Source organism: Dreissena polymorpha, chromosome 1 (assembly GCF_020536995.1).
Source record: "Dreissena polymorpha isolate Duluth1 chromosome 1, UMN_Dpol_1.0, whole genome shotgun sequence".
Lineage (NCBI taxonomy): Eukaryota > Metazoa > Mollusca > Bivalvia > Myida > Dreissenidae > Dreissena > Dreissena polymorpha.
This window is the reverse complement of record NC_068355.1, coordinates 44,834,142-44,858,131: the sequence shown is the minus strand read 5'-3', so window position 1 is coordinate 44,858,131 and position 23,990 is coordinate 44,834,142. Positions and strand designations below refer to the sequence as shown.

The 23,990-nt window shown below is 36.7% G+C and overlaps 1 protein-coding gene across 1 annotated transcript in view; it reads right to left on the bottom strand.

Annotated features, from left to right (window-relative positions):
* Positions 1-23,990, bottom strand: part of LOC127871065 (low-density lipoprotein receptor-related protein 1-like) — a 35,737-nt gene extending 11,747 nt beyond the window's left edge. The window contains exons 1-9 of the mRNA XM_052413748.1: positions 23,868-23,990; positions 22,309-22,325; positions 20,764-20,904; positions 18,523-18,587; positions 15,436-15,600; positions 14,061-14,144; positions 11,663-11,779; positions 10,870-10,995; positions 4,751-8,939 (exon numbers count right to left, since the gene is read on the bottom strand). Coding sequence (XP_052269708.1) covers positions 8,794-8,939; positions 10,870-10,995; positions 11,663-11,779; positions 14,061-14,144; positions 15,436-15,600; positions 18,523-18,587; positions 20,764-20,904; positions 22,309-22,325; positions 23,868-23,990 — 984 coding nt within the window. The 3' untranslated portion in view covers positions 4,751-8,793. The remainder of the gene's footprint in view (positions 1-4,750; positions 8,940-10,869; positions 10,996-11,662; positions 11,780-14,060; positions 14,145-15,435; positions 15,601-18,522; positions 18,588-20,763; positions 20,905-22,308; positions 22,326-23,867) is intronic.

Genomic DNA, 23,990 nt, shown 5'->3' with positions numbered 1-23,990 from the left:
GCTTTAAACTGTTAGATAAACATAAAAAGTCAAGCAACACAACAAAAGCAAAGTACTAGTAACACATAAACAGAGAAAGCAATAATGTACTGTGTAGTACAACTATGGAGCTGTGGCCTGGAACCACAGACAAACAGAGAGATAACTACAACAAGCATTAGCAAGAAGTACAGGTACCAGTAAATAAGTGGAAGACCACCAGTCCTGGAACAATAAACTGTCAGTAAATATATATACATAATATGAACAACCTTGACAAAAGTAAGATTCGGAATGTACTTGAAAAAGAGCAACCAATCAAAAAGTAATCAACAATTGGGCTGCAGATGTAAACTGGCAGACAGTTAAAGAGACATACAACAAAAACTGTCTCAAAATACAGGCAATGATGAAAAGGTTAAAACTACCTGCAGACGTAGAATGTTGGGTAAACATGAAAAGTCAATTGACTCAACAGAAATGAAATAAAACCATGGTAAACATAGCAAACAATTATGCAGTAGACGGGTGTATAATAAGCATTGGTATGAGTAGCGCCAGCCCCAGACTGGAAATGTCCTTTGATGGAACAAGAGGGCCAAGATGGCTCTAGTTCACTCACCTGAGAGGGGTCGATTCATTCAATCTTTACCAAACATCAAACTTGACCAAGATATTGTCCAGAAAAACATCCTGGTCAAGTTTTATCATTATTGAACCAAAACTCGGGCATATGGAGTGATTTTGTTTTTGTAAGATTTGACCTGGTGACCTATATTTTGAGTTGACCCCCCCCCCCCCCTTACCAAACATCAAACTTTGCTTACAAAAATAAATATTATGACCAAGATTAATAAAATCTGAAACAAAATTGTGACCTCTCGAGTGTTTACAAGGATTTTGTATAATACAAGGGCTGTTTGTAAAACATGCATGCCCCCCATATGGGCTGTCCGTTGTACTGGCAGCCATTGTGTGAATACGACTTTTGTCACTGTGACCTTAACCTTTGACCTAGTGACCTGAAAATCAATAGGGGTCATCTGCAAGTCACAATCAATGTACCTATGAAGTGTCATGATCAAAGGCAAAAGCGTTCTTCAGTTATCATCCGAAAATCATTTTACTATTTCGGGTCACCGTGACCTTGACCTATGACCTAGTGACCTGAACATCAATAGGGGTCATCTGCGAGTCATGATCAATTTACCTATAAAGTTTCATGATCCTAGGCATATGCGTTCTTGAATTATCATCCGAAAATCATTTTACTATTTCGGGTCACCGTGACCTTGACCTTTGACCTAGTGACCTCAAAATCAATAGGGGTCATCTGCGAGTCATGATCAACTTACCCATGAAGTTTCATGATCCTAGGCGTATGCGTTCTTGAGTTATCATCCGGAAACCATTTTACTATTTCAGGTCACCATGACCTTGACCTTTGACCTAGTGACCTCAAAATCAATAGGGGTCATCTGCAAGTCATGATCAATCTACCGATGAAGTTTCATGATCCTAGGCGTATGCGTTCTTGAGTTATCATCCGGAAACCATTTTACTATTTTGGGTCAGTGACCTTGACCTTTGACCTTGTGACCTCAAAATCAATAGGGGTCATCTGCAAGTCATGATCAATGTACCTATGAAGTTTCATGATCCTAGGCCCAAGCGTTCTTGAGTAATTGTCTGACAACCACTGGTGGACGGACCGACCGACCTACCGACCGACATGAGCAAAGCAATATACCCCCTCTTCTTCGAAGGGGGGCATTATAATGAAAATTTGGACAATCTAAAGGCAATAATTATGGCATTAATTATGTGATATATATAAAACCAATCTTTTCACAAAGTTTCATGATGATTGGGCAAAAAATGTTGACTTCTAGAATGTTCACAAGCTTTTATACTATATAAATATGAGAAAACTGCCCCCCCCCCCCCCCTGGCAGCCATGTTATTCAACTGATCGGACCCATTTTCGAACTCAACTCTCATATCAAGGAAACACATTTTCTGACCATGTTTCATGAAAATTGGGCCAAAAATGTGAATGTAGAGTGTTCACATGTTTTCACTATATACATATAGAGAAAAATGCCCCGCCCACTGGCAGCCATGTTTTTTCACCGATCTGGACCATTTTCAAACTCGTATGAGATATCAATAAAACCAATGTTTTGACAAACTTTCATGATGATTGGGCAAAAATTGTGACTCCAGAGTGTTTACAAGGTTTCTTTATAGCCAAATTAGGAAAACTGCCCCGCCCACTTGTGGCCATGTTTTTCAGCGGACCGGAACCACTTTTGAACTCAACCAATATATTATTAAGACAAACATTTTGTTAAAGTTACATGTAGATTGGGCATGAAATGTGACTTTTACAGTGTTTACAAGTTTTTCTTTTTTTGACCTAGTTTTTGACCCATCACAACCCAGTTTCAAACTCAACCGAGATTTCATTGGGACAAAGCTTCTGACCAAGTTTCATGAAGATCGGACAATAAATGTGGCCTCTAGAGTGTTTACGAACAAAGCCTAAGCGTTCTTGACTTATCATACGGAAACCATCTGATTGACAGACATACGGACCGACAGAAGCAAAACAATATACCCCCTCTTCATCGAAGGGGGGCATAAAAATGTGACTTCCATAATGTTTGATCACAAGGTTTGACCAAAACCATTTTTGAACTCTACTCAAGTATCAAAGAAACAAATGTTCTGACCAAATTTCATGAAAATTGGGCCAAAAATGTGACTTCTAGAGTGTTAACATGTTTTCACTATATACATATAGAGGAAAATGCCCCGCCCACTGGCGACCATGTTTTTTCACCGATCCGAAACCTTGTCAAAACTCGTCCCTGATATCAATAAAACCAATGTTTTTACTAACATTTATGATAATTGGGCAAAAATTGTGACTTCTAGAGTGTTTACAAGGTTTCTTTCTAGCCAAATAGGGAAAACTGCCACTATATACATATAAAGAAAAATGCCCGGCCCACTGGCGGCCATGTTTTTTCACCGATCTGGACCATTTTCAAAGTCGTCCAAGATATCAATAAAACCAATGTTTTGACCAACTTTCATGATGATTGGACAAAAATTGTGACTTCTACAGTGTTTACAAGGTTTCTATATAGCCAAATTAGGAAAACTGCCCCGCCCACTGGCGGCCATGTTTTTCAACAGACCGGAACCACTTTTGAACTCAATCAAGATATCATGAAGACAAACATTTTGACATAGTTACATGAAGATTGAACATAAAATGTGACTTCTAGAGTGTTTACAAGCAGAGCCCTCACACTACTTTGGGGGAAGGGGTCCGCAGCCCTTAGGAGGGGGAATTTTTGCGGCGTTTCCCTTTTTGGGGGATTTTTTTACTTACTCTCTCATTATTACATTTGTACATGTTTGCACTTTATTCATTGCATTTTTCATAATTTAGTATGTATGCAAGTTTGCAAAGATTAAATTGAAATAGAATTGAGATATAATAATCATGAGACACATCAATCAGGTGAGCTAAAAATGTTGAAAGAAACTTGAGCAAATTTTTGGCAACATAAAGACACAGTTTATCATTAACTGAAATGATAAAAGAAAGGATATTTGTGTACTCTGGCTCAGGCTCTTGGATTCCGCAGCTACCGGTCACCTGTCACCTTTACGGACACTCTTTGGGTATTACCTTATTTGAACTATTGTGACTACAAGTCACAAATAGACTGACCAGATGTGACTACAAGACTAAACTTTAAGGCTAAAATTACAGTGTGACTATAAGACACAACATACCACATACAAATAATATATATATATGAATATGAAGCCTTTTCTACTGATAAAATTACAAATAGTTTTAGTAGTTACAGACTTAACAGAGATATGTTAATGAAACAATAAGTTTTATAATAGTTAACCAAATAATTGCCATAAAGCAAACATTAACAACAAAAGCACAACAAAACACATCACAAGAATTTTAGAATAAACCCGTTGACCATATAAATGAGGTATGGTAATATGGACCGAAATGAAACGGTTTTTTATCGTTTTTTTGCAAAAACGTGATAACATCTGTTATTGTGACAGTGGAAAACCCAGCTAAACTGATAATAAAAATGTGTCGTAACTATTAATAAAGTATAAGCCCAGGTTGAAGTTAAAATTAAAAAAGAGATGTGTTTGTCCGAAACACAATGCCCCCTTCTGCGCAGCTTTGAAGCCATATATCTGACCTTTGACCTTGAATGATAACCTTGACCTTTCACCACTCAAAATGTGCAACTCCATGAGATACACATGCATTCCAAATATCAAGTTGCTATCTGAAGTGACATAGAAGTAAGCGGTCCCTTACATATTGTTTGTGACTCCTTTTGAAATCTGATAAGCAGACCATGTATAATACTAAGCAACAACCCCATTCTTACCACAGTGATTTTCCAGTTCCCCATCAGGGCAATCTTTCTCTCCATCACACAACCAAAGGTATGATAAACACACTGCATTGCAGTTGTGACCTAGTGTTTGACCTCGCATGATCAAACATTGAACTCAGCCAAGATATCATTGGGACCAATGTTCTGAACAAGTTTCATGAAGAATTGACAAAATAAGTGGAGTCCATAAAGTGCTAACAAGGAAACTGTGTACAGTTGACAAGGCGCTACGGATGATGCACGATGGACAAAAAAAAAGCTTGTCATGAGCACATTGTGCTCTGGTGAGCTAAAAACAAACCCTTTCTTACCACAATGCGTCTCATCTTTGCCATCTGTGCAGTCCTTCTCTCTATCACACAGCCACAGGGATGATATGCACATGGCATCGCAGTTGTGCTCCCAGGCTCGACATATACCTGGGTGGAGATAAACAGAATTATAGATTTGCAAATCTACAGTTAAGGCAAAGTGTTGTCCCAGAATAGCCGGTGACAAGAATATCCTCCTGGTCCTACTTTGGACCTTTGAACTTCAACCCTTTACCACTTAAATTCCTATTTTTACACATTTGTAGTCATTTAGAATTTAGAAAGTTACTTTTAATTAAAGACCTTACTTACTAGATCATAGTTTTAAAGGCTTCATTTCCAACTGTTATATACTGATGCGCAGCGCACAGATAAAATCTGAACAGACTGCGAGTTTCTCGCAGGCTATTCTGGTTTTATGCTGTTTGAACATAACCATTTTCACTTTGCTTCTAAGTGGGAAAGAGTAAATTGTGACCTTGATAGATCTTAGACCTATTGACTTGGTTCTTGCGCATGCCATTCTGTCTCACAATACTGACAACAAATGGCAACTTGTATGAAATTCCATTTATGCTCGACAAATGTACGTTCACGATAAAGCTTCAGGTACATATGACCTTAATGTGACATTTGACCTTGAAATCTGACTTTGCCCTTGGACCATGGAACCACAGGGGCCGTATTCCAGTAGCTTCTTAAGTTTTCACCTAAGTTAAGAAATTTCTTAAATAAATTTCTTAAGTTACCGTAAATCCACGAATATAATACGCCCTCGTGCATAATACGCACCCCCAAGTTTTGTCAAAATTTATCGGTAAAAATTGAAAATCCGAGTAAAAAACGCACTAAAAAAATCAGTGTCCGAAATCGGCCATTTCCTAAAAAATGTGTAAATATATTTTTGTGCTGTGAAAATAGCAAATCAATTTGGTGTTGTCAACTATCTGTTACCCTGGTATATTGATCGGGATGTGTTATAGTGCTGTTGTTATGACAGTTGCATAATAAATATCTCTGTCTATTGTTTATATTACCATTGATTGTAACCAATAACACACGGGCCCCTTGCTGACATCCAGGTCAAGCAGTCATACTAGTAATTACAAAAGAAAGAATCAGAGACGCTGTTTTTTGTTTTCACATTTAATTCAATTTGACAATATTCGGGACGATAATAATTATAATTATAATAAAGTAATAAGAAGACAAAATGGTTACTTACATTTTATAGTTGTCTAGATGAATTACTTTTTCTTTTTTCGAGTTATAAACTCGATACTTTAATATCACTTAAAATACAATTAAACCGCTCGTGTTTTTGATGATCTAGTTAATTAAAATACGCTGCTGTCAATAAGGCTATTTTGGGAGTAAAAGACAAAATAATTAATTATCACCTTTCAATTTAATTTGGCAATCGGCAGACAGGTGTAATAGACTCTATTAGCATCATAAAACTTATTATTTAATTACCACTCTTTACTTCAGATATGGTAAATATGCGGTAGAAAGATAAATAGTGGTCAGCTAAGAAATATTTATTTACGGGTATTGTCAGTTGTTTTTTTTCATTTGCTAATCTTTTTATACGACTTAGCTTCCAGTCGCTATTTTGTAGGCAGACAATTATATTAACTGTGTATTCAAAGTATACAGTGTCTGCGCAAGGATGACCCAATATTATTCGATAGCTCATCCCGTTCTCACGTTTCATTCGACAACGTCATTTCATGTGTAAGCGAGCTCAATGCTGATTGGCCAGCTACCATGCGCACTTCAATAACAATAAGGTCAAGAGATGTCTCATAATCGGGTACAGACCGGGTTTCGTTTACTGTTCGAATTGCGAACACTTTCATTAAAACAAAAAGACAAATATAGAAAACCAGTCCGATATAAATGGCGGATGTTTTCAATGAAATTTTACTAGATTTTGGCATTTTTCACAAACAAGATTTTTATTGAGCCAAATTCTCAATATTTTCGCAAATGACTCAAATGGCAAACGACAGCGCAAGCCCAGTTGCACCCCTTTGATGTAATGGTGTAGTTCAAAATGGCTGCCGCAAAGTGAATAACAACGATTAAGTTGAAAATTTGCACAGGAAAAATTGTGTTCTGCTCTTAACTCTTATATTATACGCACCCCCTACTTAAAGAAGAAATCGGCAGGTAAAAAAGTGCGTATAATATTTGTAGATTTACGGTAAATTTGAAATGTCAAAAACAAAACATGAGACGCTTAGTATTTCTCTTTAAGAAATTCCTTTAAGAGTTAAAGGAAGTTAACTTAATTTTAAATATATGAGAAAAAATACACAGAGTAAAGAAATTTATTAAGTTTATGAAGCTACCAGAGTTTAACTTAAGTGAAATCTTATGCTTAAAGAAAAAATGGCGGAGATAAGAAAAAATATTGCGCAATATTTCAACTTTAGTTATTTTTTAACTTACGAAGCTACTGGAATACGGCCCCAGACAAATATTTCCCAAGCCGATTAGAAAGCCCTCCCACCTTCTCATGGGGGACAACTCTTTAAAATGGGCTTTCAACAAATAAATGATAAGGACTTTATATGATATTATAAATAAACACCAAATTTAAAAGGCATGCACATTTTTTTGACCCAAAAGTAAGCATTTTGCACAAGCTAGTCTGGGAGGATGTACACTTTACACATAAACTGGATTATTGCTAAGAAGAGAATTCCTTTTAACAAAAATTAAAGCAGAATGTGTCTTCCCTGATTAGCTTGTGCAGACACTTTATGCACATTGCATAAAGCCCCGTTAACCTTAGAGTTCAAATATAAAGTATGCAAATATATACATTATTGCATAAACTCTATCTATAATGCCCTCTGGCGGGGTGCAGAAACTTGGCAAAAGCAGGGCTTGAACGGGAGAAATCGTGTATTAACAAGGCGATTTAGCGCTGTTCAAGCCCTGTTATGTGTTTTTCATATCCATAATCTGGTCCACGCGCAGTTACTTCCCTTCTCCAGCCTTCGACGACTTTCCAAGCATAAATGGGGAACTGAATAAGCACCAGTTTCTTCATGCATGCAGGAATAATGGCAATGACTATTTCAATCCACTTTTCAAATTATACCATCTGCACTCTCTTGACAACAGCTTTATTTTATTGGCAAAGTCAATTAAGTTAAGGTTATTTACTCAACACTTTCAAAGACTATGCTGTAAATGTAAGTGTTTATGTACCTTTCACGTTCCTGTTTTAAATTCCAAAATAATTCCTCATTTCTTACTTTGCGCGGCTGAATTTCAACTATGCATTAATCCACTGTTTAAACACATTTTAAATCGAAAACTGCGTATCCGAGGTAAAGCCTCGTCATATCGGATGACGACCGAGTGAGGCATATGTAAAACACAACCTTGAACTGTATTGAAATAATCAAATTATTTTGTCTATGTCGAATGAACAAGAGATATTGTTTTCAATGTTATTTTAATCTATTTTGGTATGTGTGATTTGTTTATGCAATAATAGCGAAAATACATGTTTTCTCGGAAATGATCAGCTGCTGGCGCTCTCAAAATCCGTTCCTGCCCTCGTGTTGCGCACCCAGGCAGGAACGGATTTTCTGAGCGCCCGCAGATGATCATGCCCTCGAAAACATATATTATTCCTATATTGTCAGACCCTACATATCAGTCAAAGTTTTAACACTTGCATGTGATACAATTGAAGTCAATTAGAAAATGCACCAATTAAACATAAGACCTGTGTTACTAAATTCAAGTTTTAAAGCCTTTATTTCCAACCCTAAGATAATTATGAGCAGCAAAAATCATAAAAACCTGAACCGACTGCGAATAACTTGTAGGCTATTTGCTTCCGAGTGGAAAAGGGTTAAACCAGTGTTCTCCAGAAGCACCCAGGAATTTTTCCGCTACTTTTCCCTTAAATATCAATGGAAATGGTTCAAATACACCTGTTTTATTTCCTAGTTGCTGGCTGCTTAAAAAATTAGACTGTCTACTAATATTTTTCAGGAAAACACTGGTTAAACCAGTTAAACATCAACAAACGTTCCCTGTCTCTCGCATGATTTCTCGTCACTCCCGTCCGCACAATCCTTCTCCCCGTCGCGCCGCCAAGAGTGTGGGATACACAAGCCTGACCCCTTGCACATGAACTGATCCTGACTGCAGTTTGCATCTGGAAAGTAACAAATCAGAACCAATGTTGAAACAACCATATGACAGCCTCTGGGAAAACGGGTCTTAATGCATGTGAGTAAAGTGTCATCCCAGATTAGACTGCGCAGTCTGTTCAGGCTTATTTGAGACGACACTTGCAGCAAAGACTGGATTTTTGTTTAGAAGAGATTTTTTTTGTTTAATTATAAGAGGAAAGAAATGTCCCTTATTAGCCCGAGTGGACTGCATTAAGCCCTGTATTCTTAGATCACAGCTCATATTTAAGTTATGGCTGCATTAAAGACTCAAAGAAAACTGCCATCTATGATTATTAATTTTGCTCCTAAAAGATGGGACATGGAAAGGATTTAAAAGGAACAAGCAAATTTGTTGAATTGATATCCCCCGCCAATATGCTTCTGGACACAAAAGTTTTCTGGACGGAAGGACAACGCCCTTTAACCTAAATGTGTGACCTTGACCTTAGCCCCTAGGATTATGGGTGTTGAATGTGAAGCACCCCCAGATGATTGAGAATAACTATGACAAGTTTCATGGCATAGTAAAGGAATGACTTTATAATTAACAATATATCAAATTTGTGACCTTTGACCTCAATGTGTGACCTTGACCTTAGCCCCTATGATTATGGGTGTTGAGTGTGAAGCACCCCCAGATGATTGAGAACAACTATGGCAAGTTTCATGGCTTTGGCTCATGTGTTAATTTTCCAGACGGACAGAAAGACGGACAGACAACGCCAAAACAATATCCCTTCGCCTATGACGGGGGATAATTAATAGAATTACAGACATTCTCTACAGAAGTCCCATACCAGCTCCACCATTGTAAGAAATTCCACCATTTTCAGATACCGGTATTTTATTTGTATATATTTGTTGCCATAGCAAACAGAATTTTTGACATAGAAACGAAATGAAATGACGTGCATAATGTCCATATTGCCATCTATCCAAGTTTCAAGTTTCATGAAAAAATATTTAGAACTTTAAAAGTTATCGCAGGATCCAGAAAAGTGTGACAGACTGACTGACTTACTGACTGACTGACTTACTGACTGACAGACGGAGCAAAAACCATAAGTCCCCTTCGGTGAAACCGGTAATAAACTTAAACATTTTATTAACCATATATTCTATTGTAAACGTCCTCACCCTAATATACACCACCCTCTATGCTCCTCCTTTATTTCGTTTGATAAATGTTTCCATGAAAAAAAGTACGTATGAATAATCCTTGACTGATGTGTTGGTGTAATGAGCCATAGTCGAATTATTAAAGTAACATAAACACTCAAAATCAACAAAAATATTTGCAAAATATTTTGTAAAATAAAGTTAACCCATAAAAAATCAGTGATCCTTATAGCAATGGCCAAAATTTCAACGCAAGATGTGGTGTGGTAACAATGCTACACACCAAACAATGCCAAGATTTTGACCTCTAATAAATGCCCCCCTCCCCCGAAAAAGTGAAGGCCCCATGTTGACAATAATGAAAGTATATGAAAATGTATTTGAACAAGATTATTGCAAAGAATTATATGTCCCCTACCGGCTCCACCATTGTCAGACATTTTTTTATTTTTTTTTATTTGTTGCCAAAGCAAGCAGAATTCTTGACATAGGAACAAAATGAACTGATGTGCATAAACTCCATATTACCATCTGTCTATAGTTCAAGTTTCATGAAAAAATATGAAGAACTTTCAAAGTTATCGCAGGATCCAGAAAAGTGTGACGGACTGACAGACAGACTGACACATGGAGCGCAAACCATAAGTCCTATCCGTGAAACCGGTAGGGGCAAATAATTACATAATTATTCACCATAACTTTGTCCCAAAATGTTCTGTAAAACGTAATACCTACACCCCAACATAACCTAATATGCAAATATGCAATTAACATCAAAAGCAGCACATTTACTATTAGTGCAATTTTCTTCATCAGAATAGTCCGAGCAGTCTGATTTTCCGTCGCATTGGGCAAAAATTGGAATGCATCGGTTCCCATCTTTGCATGAGAATTCTCCTTCTGTACAATTCTTGACACCTGAAATGATAGGTTGAATGAATGTTGAATCAGTAGCCTTTATCTTCAAACCCAACATTTACAAATGAACTACTAGATATCTAAATGAAAATAAAGATATTTCCAGTTTCATGATCTATTGGTTGTTTTGCTCCCATCAGATTTAAGCTATAAATATCTATATTTAAAAAAAATACCCATGACTTTTACGTGCCACCACACGGCATTGATTTGGTCTATTTATGCTATAAATATCTTACCCAAAAAATTCCACAATATAACATTAAACAGGCGACCTACAGCATGATCGTGTCTGGCTCTTCAGAGTTTGACTATTAATATCTTAACCACACATTCCAAAAACAACAACATTGAACAGTCAACTTACGGCATGGTTGTGTCAATCCCAACAGATTTTTGCTATAAATAATTTAATGAAAAATACCACAGAGCCTAGTTCTGGGAATACAGGTCTAAATGCATATGCTTAAAGTGAAGTCCAAGTCTTTTACTGCTTTAATTGAATTTTTCTTTAAAAGGAAGTATGTTCTAATCTAAAATCAAGTTTATGCAGAAAGTGCTGTCCCTGATTAGCTTGTGTGGACTGCACAGACTAATCTGGGTTGACACTTTAGGTATTTGCATTTAGCCTAGTTTTTCCAAAACAAGGCTCCCACGATCAACTTACGGCAATTCTTTTCACCGGACCTGTCGCTACAGTCATGGTCACCATCACACTGCCAGGGCCTTGGAATACAATGTCCGTTATTGCAGCGAAGGTTTTCCGGACCACATGTCTTTTCATCTGTAAGCAGATGACATATTATAAGTGACCCTATAGCAAAAATGAAAATAAGCAGCGAATGTAGTCCACACCAAACGTCTTTTCATCTGTAAGCAGACAACGCATTGTAAGCAGAGGACATATGATAGGGAGCCGTGGAGCAAAAATGAATTTAGCAGCGAAGGTAGCCTGCACAGCACATCTTTTCATCTGTAAGCAGAGGACACAGGATTAGTGTGTTTTTTTTCATTTTAGAATATGGCTATTTTTTTCAAAATTTTAAGAAGTTGCAACTAAAATGTTCACAATTTTCAGATTGTGCGACTTAACTGTCCAAATTTTTTTAAAGCTTTCTACAAATTTTTTCACTATGTGAAAAGTTTGTGACTCATTTTTTTTTTTTTTAAACTGAGGGTTCAAAGGCCCTATAACAAAACAGCCTTGCATTGATTTCGGCTGTACTGAAAAAAATCTCTTCGTGTTTATGCCATGAAATCAATATTATGGGGGTTAGTCACCTTGTTGATGTTGGTAAGGCCTTCAAAAATGACTTCATACATATATGGCAGAATAATTTACAAGAGCCCATTTTTGTCTTAAAACTGACCTATATGCTTTTTAACAAGCACATTTGTTGAATTGATATCCCCCGCTAATATGCTTCTGGACACAAAAGTGTTATATTTGACACTCGAAAAAGCATTTTTTCAAGATACAAAGGGCCATAACTCCTTTATTATCCAATGGTGTACAATGCCATTTGGCGTGCATCATCCTCTTATCCATATATATACTCATACCAAGTTTCAATGAAATCCGCCAAAGCATTTCCAAGATATGGCTCCGGACACAAAAAAGCATTTTTCCATGATACAAAGGGCCATAACTCTGTTATTAACAAATGGTGTACAATGCCATAAGGCGTGCATTATCCTCTTATCTATATATATACACATACCAAGTTTCATCGAAATCCGCCAAAGCATTTCGAAGATATGGTTCCAGACACAAAAGTGCCGGACGGGCGGAAGAACAGACGGAAAGACGGACGGAAAGACGGACGGACAACACCAAAACAATATCCCTCTGCCTATGGTGGGGGATAACAAACCCCAATAATGTAGTGAGTTCTTTCACTTGACATCAAACTGGCTTTGTTTTTTCAAGAATGTAACTATTTAAAAACAAGAGATTGAAACTCCACCATTGTCAGTAATGTTTTGTTGTTGCCATACCAACCAGTATTTTTGACGTAGGTACAAAATGAAATGATGTGCATAATCTCCATATTGCCATCTATCCATGTTTCAAGTATCAAAAAAAAAAAGAAACAACTTTTTAAGTTATCGCAGGATCCAGAAAAGTGTGACGGACTGACTGACAGACAGAGTGCAAGCCATAAGTCCCCTCCGGTTTCACTGGTAGGAGACAACAATCCTCAGTATTTGCCTATTTTGCATTGAGGCCAACATTTTGTTTAATATAAACGTAAACATTCTGAAGAGAAATTACAGGTCAGAATATTTAAAAAGAAAAAAATTAATTCAGAGAACTTGACTAAAATTTGAAGCTTGAAAAATTGAATAAATAGTCCAGCACTAGTCAATATTTGCTAAATACTTACTGCAATGTCAAGGTCAATACTTTCTGCAATGTCACTGTCAATACTTACTGAAATTTCAAGGTTAATACTTACTGAAATGTCAAGGTCAATATTTACTGCAATGTCAAGGTTAATACTGCAATATCAAGGTCAATACTTACTGAAATGTCACGGGGAATACTTACCGGTACTGAAATGTCAAGGTCAATATTTACTGCAATGTCAAGGTTAATACTGCAATATAAAGGTCAATACTTAACTGAAATGTCACGGGGAATACTTACTGAAATGTCAAGGTCAATATTTACTGCAATGTCAACGTTTATACTGCAATATAAAGGTCAATACTTAACTGAAATGTCACGGGGAATACTTACTGAAATGTCAAGGTCAATATTTACTGCAATGTCAAGGTTAATACTGCAATATAAAGGTCAATACTTAACTGAAATGTCACGGGGAATACTTACTGTCAAGGTCTATAATTACTGCAAGGTAAAGGTCAATACCTTCTGCAAGGTCAATACTTTCTGAAAGGCCAAGGTCAATACTTACTGCAATGGCAAGGTCAATACATACTGCAAGGTCAAGACCAACACTTTCTGCAAGGTCAAGGTCAAAACTTTCTGCAAGGCCAAGGTAAATACCTTCTGCAAGGCCAAGGTCAATAATTTCTACAAGGTCAAGGTCAATACTTACGGCAAAGTTCCCCTTCATCAGAAGTATCGCCTTCCCCACAGTCATTCTCTCCATCACAGAACCAGGCCTCAGGTATGCACTTGTCTGAAAAACAAAATCAATACATGTCAATCATTATTAAATATTATACTCTTTGAGTTTCTTTAAGCAAAATTGCCACTCGAATGTAAGATAAGCTTTAGTCTTGACGTTTGTCTGCAAAAATAATTCGAAATTAATTTTAATGAAGGGCAAATTACTCCGTAATGTATGAATCAAAGGTTATTCCTTTAAATTTCATTTTAAGCGTTTTTCAAGAGGTTTAAAGGCCTAAGGTCGCTCACTTGAGACTCATAGTTTTGTTCAGCTTTTGTGATGTTTATATAATCATTTTGTTAAGTACTCGGCCAAGATATTACTACAACAGTTCCATTATGATCGAGCAATAAGGTTTATAGCTGATTTGACCCAGTGACCTAGTTTTTAATACCCTTTGACCTAGATTCTTGACTATGGGCAATAACTCTTTAGAAGAGTTTAGAAGGTGTAGGGCTATGGTTCTTATGCATGTCACTTCTTCCAATTGTTTTCAATGCACCTATAAAGTTTCATGTTGAAATGTTGTATTATATCTGAGATATAGCCCTGAAAAGTTCCTTCATACAAAACAACAAAGGGCAATAACTCTTCTTTAAGAAAGTGAAGGGTTATGGTTTGAAAGCATAGCACTTCTTCTAATGTATATCAAACACCCATGAAGTTTCATGTTTAAGTCTTGCATGGTATATGAGATAGAGCCCTCAATAGTTACATCAGACAAAAAATAACTCTTATTAAAGAAAGTGTAGGGTTATGGTTCTTGTGCATGGAACTTCCCTACATTGTATATGTATACATCTATGACGTTTCATGTTGATATCTTATATAGATTCTGAGATATAAAAATTGGTACAGACGGACGGACAGACTGACGGACAGACGGAGAGATGGACTGACAGACAGACGGACAAAGCCAATTCTATATTCCTCCACCTTTGGTGGGGGTAAATAAACACGGCTCTGCAGTGTTTGTTCAGAAGCTTTTTTACCCGTATTAATCAAGTGTTTGTGTATCATATGCACAAATGCTCTCAACAAGTTTAATGAGGTTTGGGCAATAAGTGTGGCCTCTAAAGTGTTCACAATCTAATTCTTTCATTTGACCTAGCAACAAGGTTTTGACCACTTATGACCCTGTTTTTACAATTGTCAAGGGGGATTAGAAAAAGCAGCATATATTAGATAATATAAGAAGAATATTTAACTTAAATACAAAATAATTTCCTTGAAACATTTCCTGTAATTTTCCATACAGTCTCTGTGCAAAAAGTGAAAACTCTTTGAAACGATTTCTTACTGGTCTTGTTACACTTCTTGTAGTTTTCCTTGCACGCTCGCTTGTTGCAGTCCTTCACATCTTCCTGTTGCGCGCAGTCGTAGTCGCCGTTGCATTGCCAAAGATAGGGAATACAGTTACCGGTCAAGTTACAACAGTACTGGGTCGACAGGCACTCCTCTTTTGCTGTAAACAAGAATAAGAATGTATACTTAGATCAATATTCTGACTCAACTTTTTAAAGTGTTTTCAAATTTTTTTAGATGACTTTACTTGATCATCATGCTCAATTTGGTGGTCACTGTAGTTTTTCTATAGTTTTGAGTGAGACTTTATCCTGAGAGTGAGGGCGATAATGTGATATTCCATAGTTAAGGTATGGAAGAATTAAGAAACTGAGCTGAAAGACATTCCTCTTTTATAGCAAAGTAAAATACAAATTAAGTATCAAATGTCTGCAGTTAGAGCCATCACCATAGATATTGAATGCTGCAACCAACAAGTAGGTGAAGAGAATCAACTTTAGGTTATCTCTTTATTGATGATTGCAGTAGGTTTTTTGGGTCAAACTTGGGGATAAATTTCGAATCTCAAACAGTTTTCATTTCTCCAAAATTACTGCCACAAATGTCAAATTTAAGGTTTCAATACACGAAAAATACTTGTTTTGTTCAAATAAATTACATCCACTTTATTTTCTTACTCAGCCATATAAGTTGAACATCAGTGTACATACTACAGTCAATCTTGTATTTGGAGACCACTTAAGGGAGTAACCAAAAGTGGTCTCTTAATAAAATGGTCTTTAAATAAAAATAGGCCATTTGGGATGAATGCGGACCTTTGATTTTAAATCCAGATATAGGCTTATCTCCTTTTGACACAGCGATTTCAGCTTTTGTAATCAAACAAATCTTGATATAAATAAAATAAATAAAACAACTTTTTATTTAAAATAAGTTGTATTTGTTCTCTCTAATTCTAAATACAATGTAAATAGTTTGCACAGAGAATGGGTTTTTCAGACTCCAAACTCATTTGCAATTAAATTTACGTGCACTTTTACTCTTCCACACTTCCAATACCCGAATTTTCTCATTTAACGTTAATACTTTTGGTTTAGACATTTTAATTTCTACATGTAAGCTTATATATGTCTGACTCGATTATGGTACTTAGGGAAATAAATAAAACACCTTGATTGAAAACTAAACAAACACGCCCAATTGGAAAATTTGCTAACACAATGTTATTAGCATAATAACAATAACATTTTTTTAATGACCAGAATTTGCTACATGTTACCGATTAATAGTTTATTTTTATACCTCTCGAGAACACTGTGAAAATGTTTGTCGCGTCAAATTTGTCACGTAAGGTCCCACATAATAAACTCTTTAACCCGTAGACTGTTGGCAATACCTCAATGTATTATGCGACACCAAAAATTGATACGCAGTCAGCATTTACACCGGTCAGAACCGGTCATATAGACAAAGGAAAATGGCTGGTGTGAAATCAAAACAAAGATTTAATCGTTCATGTTATCTGCTTAGATAAGCAATTAGCACTGATTTGTCCCTGAACAGTCAACAGATTAACCACTTTTACATAACTCGGTCGCTTAATTCAAGACTTGGGCATCAAAAAACACTAAAATCAGCGGTCCCTGGTCGCGTAAGACAAAAGTCGCTTAATACAATATGAAAATATAGTTAAAACGCTCGGGCGGGATTTAAAGTGGTCGCATAAGACAAAAGTCGCTTAATTCAAGTGGTCGCAAGCACAAGATTGACTGTATATTGAAAACACTTTTTATTCTCAGAATATTGCTAGACACACCTGTACTTGTTTGGACAAAAAATTATTTGAATTTAGACTTCAATTTTATTTGGAATTGTTATCCCCCTATTTAAATGTTTGGTGAAAATCAGTGAAATAGCGAGAGACGTACAAAGGCTGACGGACATTTGCAAACTAGTAAACACTTCCCCACAAGTTAAACCCAAACATAAGTAAATCTCTTCACTTTTAAATCAATCCAGTAAAGTTAAACAATCAGGCATTGAAACAAAATCAGGGTTGTGATTTATGAACTACCTGAGTTGAGGAAAATGCCATACCCTGCTTAGAGGGTTCAACAAGACTCTGTATTTGCATCAAGGTCCAGCAAAGTTAATAACTTTTTGTAAAATGAATTTGACATTAACAGTGACAAAAAATCAGCTGATAGCAGAGGAAATCAACCCCCACCCCACAAAACATGAGAAAACAATCACCTGACAGTGTAATAACTAACAGCAGTTAAAGGTTGCCATGGCATAGTGGTGTCTGCCCGGGAGGTCAAGGGTTCAATCCAGACTCTGGCACTTCAATAAGCCTTAGGATTTTAATGTGAATTCAAATAAATAGGTTTCAACTAAAATCCTTTATTTTAAAATAAATCCAGTTAACCCTTTACCACCTAAATACGTATTTTGACGCATTTGTAGTAGATTTGAAAGTTACACTTATAAAAACCTTTCTTACTAAATTAAAGTTTCTAAGGCTTCATTTTAAACCCTTAGCTACTGATGTGCAGCAAACAGCATAAAACCTGAACAGTTTGCGAGTTACTTGCAAGCTGTTCTGCTTTTACGCTGGTTGCAAAAGCCATTTTTACCTTGCTCCTTATGAGGGAAAGGGGAAAAAGGTAAGTTTGAACAATTTTGGTATTGAAACATGAGATGTGTTGGTCAGAAACACAATGCCCCCTTTTGTGCCGCTTTGAAGCCATATATTTTGACCTTCAATCTTGAAGGATGACTTTGACCTTTCACCATTCAAAATGTGCAGCTCCATGAGATACACATGCATGCCAAATATGGAGTTGCTAACTTCAATATTACAAAAGTTATGACCAATGTTAAAGTTTTTGGATGGACGGACAGACAGAATGACAGGCAGACAGAATGAAAAACAGACAGGCCAAAAACAATATACCCCCGATAATTCCTTCCGAGGGCATACAAACACTATATTGTAGATGAGAAATCACACCCCTGACAGTGTTATATAAACTTACTGCAGTTCAGTTCATCTGCTCCAATCTTGCTTGCTGTCACACACCTTGAAACTGCTGATACACTTGTCTGCTGCACACTTGTACTGGCCCGTCATACAGGGGAACGTGGCTGAAAATATCCACAAACCATTATTTATATAGGGCCATGCTGTGTGAAAACAGGGTTTAATGCATATGCATAAAGTGGCATCCCAGACTCATTCCAGATAAGCCTGTGCAGTCCACACAGGCTAATCTGGGATGACACTTTCCGCATAAACTAGTTTTTTCCTAAGAAGAGACTTTCTTGAAGCGCATAAAAGCCAATAGTGTTGTCTCTGATCAGCCTGTGCGGACTGCACAAGCTTATCCAGGACTAGGCTTTCAGCCAGACTGGTTTTTTGACTACCTTTAAACAAATAAATGCAGTCAACACAGGCTTATCAGGGACAACACTTTACACCTAAACTTTATTTTTGTTTCCCATAAAGCAGAAAGTGTTATTCCTGCTTAGCCTGTGCAGACTGCACAGGGTAATCTGCGGTGACACTTAACGCATAGGCATTAAATCCTGTTTTCCCAGAATAAGCTAAGTGACCATCTTCACCTCAAAACTTTCATACACAAATGCACAAATTTTAAGCAAACTATATTATTCATATAATTTTTTAAAGTGCAGTTGTAAGTCAATATCGTTTACTTTTCATATGAAAATAACTTGAAATGTTAATACTTTAACACTAAACATGCATATATTTCAATATATTTCAAAAGAGACTTGTTAAAATGTTGTCAAAATGACATTTTCCAAACATTTTATCACCAATCCAAATGATAAATAACGAACATTATGTGAGTTTTGGATAAAGATCAAGTTTATCATGCGAGACTTAGAACGGATGTAGCGCGAGGCTTGCCCAGCTCTAACATGGTTCGTGCTGAGCATGATAAACTTGATCTTTATCCAAAACTAACATTATATTCTATTTATCCTATTATTTTGTGGTCGTTTATCGTTCAAAAAGAGTAAAAATACTCCAAAATTCAAAGAAACAGCGCTGGTTTTCCAAGTTGACTCAGAAGTGTTTGTTTACTTCAACGCCATCATTTGCTATGACGTCACATTGAAACATATAGTGTTCTTAAGATAGAGATCGGAAAACCATGGTCTAAAAATAGCAATAGTATAAAGGTAAAGTTTATACGATCATTGTTATACCATCGATTTTCATGTGGTAATAGGATAAAAGAACATTGTACATCAGGTAGCAAAATGACACTTATGACATAGACTCGTAATGAAAATACAGTTTCATTTATGAATTATGATCATTTAATTTGATGAAATTTAAAAGCCTTACAAACATAAACTGATTTGGTATTTTTCTATTTTTTCCGTTACATTTTTTAACAACATGGCGATCAGGTATATAAAGAAAGACATTTAGAACAACATACTGCAGTTGTAGTTCCTTTTGGTCAGACCGATCATCACAATCTGGGTTTCCATCGCAAATAAAGCTGGGCCGGACACAACCACTCGCATTCTTGGCACTGGTACACTTAAATAGACCCCGTTGAGAGCAAGGGTATGCTGCGCACACTGACACGTCGTCCATCTCGTCCAAGCCATCTTCGCAGTCCCGGTTGTTGTCGCACAGCCACCAGCCGGGAATACACTTCGAGCATTGCTTGCACAGGAACTGGCTTCTGTTACCGACGAGAATGACATCTTGTTAACCATAGAAACTGAGATCTTGTTAACCCATAGAAACAGACATCTTTTTTATCATTTAGCAGACATTTTGTTAACCAAAGAAATGGACATCTCGTTAATTATAGAAACAGACATCTTGTTGTATCCATAGAAACTGACATCTTGTCAACAATAGAAATGGACATCTTGTTATCATAGAAATGGGCGTCTCAAAACCATATAAACAGACATCTTGTTAACCATAGAAATGGACATCAAGTTAACCTTACATATGGATATCTAGGTAACCATATCATCTTAGGCTTGTTCTAAAAAAACTGGGATTCATACATGTGCATTAAGTATCATTCCAGATCATCATATTCAGTTTGCATAGGCGAATCTTGGACTACACTTTCCCCCTAAACTTGATTTTCAATAAGAAGGGACTTCCTTCAATAAATCACAATAGAAGCAAATAGTGTTGTCCCTGATTATTCTGTACCTTCTGCACAGGCAAACCTGGAACAACACGTAACGCACATGCTTTAGCCAATTTTTCCAGAATCAGACTCATTTATTTTGACGTGACCCCATGAACTCTTCTTACTCATCACAGCTGGGCTTGCAGCTGTTCTTCCCAACAGGGACGTGGTTCTTGGGACACTGACAGGTAGCCTGCGCCAATCCCCCTGGCGCGTCTGCCACCGTCAGTATGAACAGTTGCGGGCAACAGAGGGGGTAGGATCCACTGAAGTGAGCATTGTATAGCAAGATATCATAATATTAGACTTGTTGTGGGAAAACTAGACTTAATGCATGCACTTTAAGTGTGATCAACTCTGGGAAGACACTTTTTGCCTAAACTGGGTTTTTCTAAAGAGGAGACTTTCTTTAAACAAAACAAATTACCATTAAAATTTCAAGCATCGTACCTAATTAGCCTGTGCAGACTGCATAGGCTTCTCTGGGAGAACAATTTAAGAACATTGAGTAAGACTCGTTTTCTCTGAGCTTAACTCATTTTTGAATGGTTGTCACACTTATTGTGTTGACCAGTCCAGAGAGAAAGCTGGGGGGAAGCTAAAATGAGCAGGGCACAGCAATTTTTTTTATTTCCCTCAAAATATTAATTATTTTAATACTTATTCACATTCTGAAATAGATGTGAGGGATACTCTTGCAAATTGGATGTACAAACAGTTGGAAATAAAATTAAGGGTTGGTTTAAAATAAAGCAAGACTTTTTATAAGACAAGGGCTGTTTGTAAAACATGCATGCCCCCCATATGGGCTGTCAGTTGTAGTGGCAGCCATTGTGTGAATACGTTTTTTGTCTCTGTGACCTTTACCTTTGACCTTGTGACCTCAAAATCAATAGGGGTCATCTGCGAGTCATGATCAATGTACCTATGAAGTTTCATGATCTTAGGCATAAGCGTACTTGAGTTATCATCTGGAAACCATTTTACTGGTTTGAGTCACTGTGACCTTGACCTTTGACCTAGTGACCTGACAATCTAAAGGGGTCATCTGCAAGTTATGATCAATGTACCTATGAAGTTTCATGATCCTAGGTGTAAGCTTTCTTGAGTTGTCATCCAGAAACAATTTTACTGTGTCAAGTCACCGTGACCTTGACCTTTGACCTAGTTACCTGAAAATCTATAGGGGTCATCTGCAAGTCATGATCAATGTACCTATGAAGTTTCATGATCCTAGGCATAATTGTTCTTGAGTTATCATCCGGAAACCATTTTATTGGTTCGAGTCACCCTGACTTTGACCTTTGACCTAGTGACTTGAAAATCAATAGGGGTCATCTGCTAGTCATGATCAATGTACCTATGAAGTTTCATGATCCTAGGCCTAAGAATTCTTGAGTTATCATCCATAAACCATTTTACTATTTTGAGTCACTGTGACCTTGACCTTTGACCTAGTGACCTGAAAATCAACAGTGGTCATCTGCCAGTCATGATCAATGTACCTTTGAAGTTTCATGATCCTAAGCGTAAGCGTTCTTAAGTTATCTTGGGAAACGATCTGGTGGACGGACGGACATACGAACGGACGGACCGACATGTGCAAAACAATAAACCCCCTCTTCTTCGAAGACAAAAATAAATAAATATACAAGATATTTAGAGCTCACCTGAATTGATCATCATTCTTAAATAGGCAGAAAAAATGTAATTTAAACCGCCAGAACTTAAAGTCAGGCACAAATGTTAAAACAATATTTAAATACTTTTCTGAACTGAATCAGTATGACCGATACAGTGACAGCGACAACTGCATCTCGGCTATTGTAGAAGACGCGTAGCTGACCCCGAGTTGAAGGGTAAAAAGCATCATGAAAAAGTGACCGACGATATGCGCTAATACCACTCTGGGCGCCGCCATCTTGGAAACCTACAGTAGACTTCTTATGACACGGCACTAATAAGCATGTGTCTCGTTCAACGGCCCTTTAAACTTCACACTGAATAACACCATTGGTGTAAGTATTCGTACAACGAGAGATAATCCTTCACATAAACAGAATGAAACGGCATCATATCGTATTAAAATCAATCCTTGAAAGTATCGCCTTAGAGCGTAATCGTTAATTTTGACCTGACTGGATAACCACGTCTGGAAGTCTGGAAGGATCAAAAGGGCCACAATGGCCAAGACCGAATTTGATTGGTCAAAAGAGCCCATGTGACCCCACACTGAGGTTATACACAAGTAATTAAATATAAGGCTTGAACAAGTACATTTATAATGGTAACAGACAATTAAACAATTAAGAAGTCGTACGATGACATAAAATCTTTTATGTGTGCATAAAATATTATTATATGTTTTAACAGCGATAATCCCAGCTTTCTATTTGTAAATGACCAGGTACTTCAGGTTTTAAATTAAAGTACAACACATAATTTGTAAAACAACTGGTTAGCTAATTACAATGTAAAACAAAGGAATTTCTTGTGCAGGTACAAAGCAATAATTGAATTGTATTTGAATCAATTGTGAGGGTTGTTGCACTCAAAATAATATGACAGATCCTCTATGTTATGTAGGACGTAGGACAAAGTTGTAATAACTTACCATGCTTTCTTTTATTGTACATCCAATATGGATCACCCATACCATCATCATTATCATCCGTGTCATACCCTGCTCCTTGATATCCTAAGATATAAAAAACAAAACAATGGTATCATTTTGGTTTATATCAATGACCTGAGAAACACAGTCATGAACTAATAGTATGTTGTTTGCAACAAAAATTAATTCACACACACCAGTAACTTATTTTTTAGTCTAGGCAACACAGATTTGAAACTGACCTAGATACTGTCAATGCAAATATTCTGATCCAGTTTCATTACTGTTTGTCAATATAGGATAAACAATCCAAACAATTAATTTCAGTTTAAAAACTTGACTTTGTAATCTATATCAAACTGACCAAAATTATCAAGTGACCTAAATATGGTTAATAGAGAAAATAGCTGGACAAAGTGTCAAAAATATCAGTGAATACATATACAGCATATACAGCATCTAAATAAAATAAATTACATTTGATCTAATTGCCCATTTCTTACCGGTGTACTCAATAATCAAACATGGACTAAATATTGGCAATGCAACATACTGAACAAGTTTCATCAAGTTTTTAAGATAAATGCTACCACACGAACTCAAATATTTCATTACCATATTGAGGTTGAAACCCAGACACAGCAGGTTTTGAGCTAGATGAAGGAACACCTTCTCTATTTTCTTCATCATGCTGGTCATCTGATTCTTAAACATCCTCATCACTTGAAGCTTCCTCAT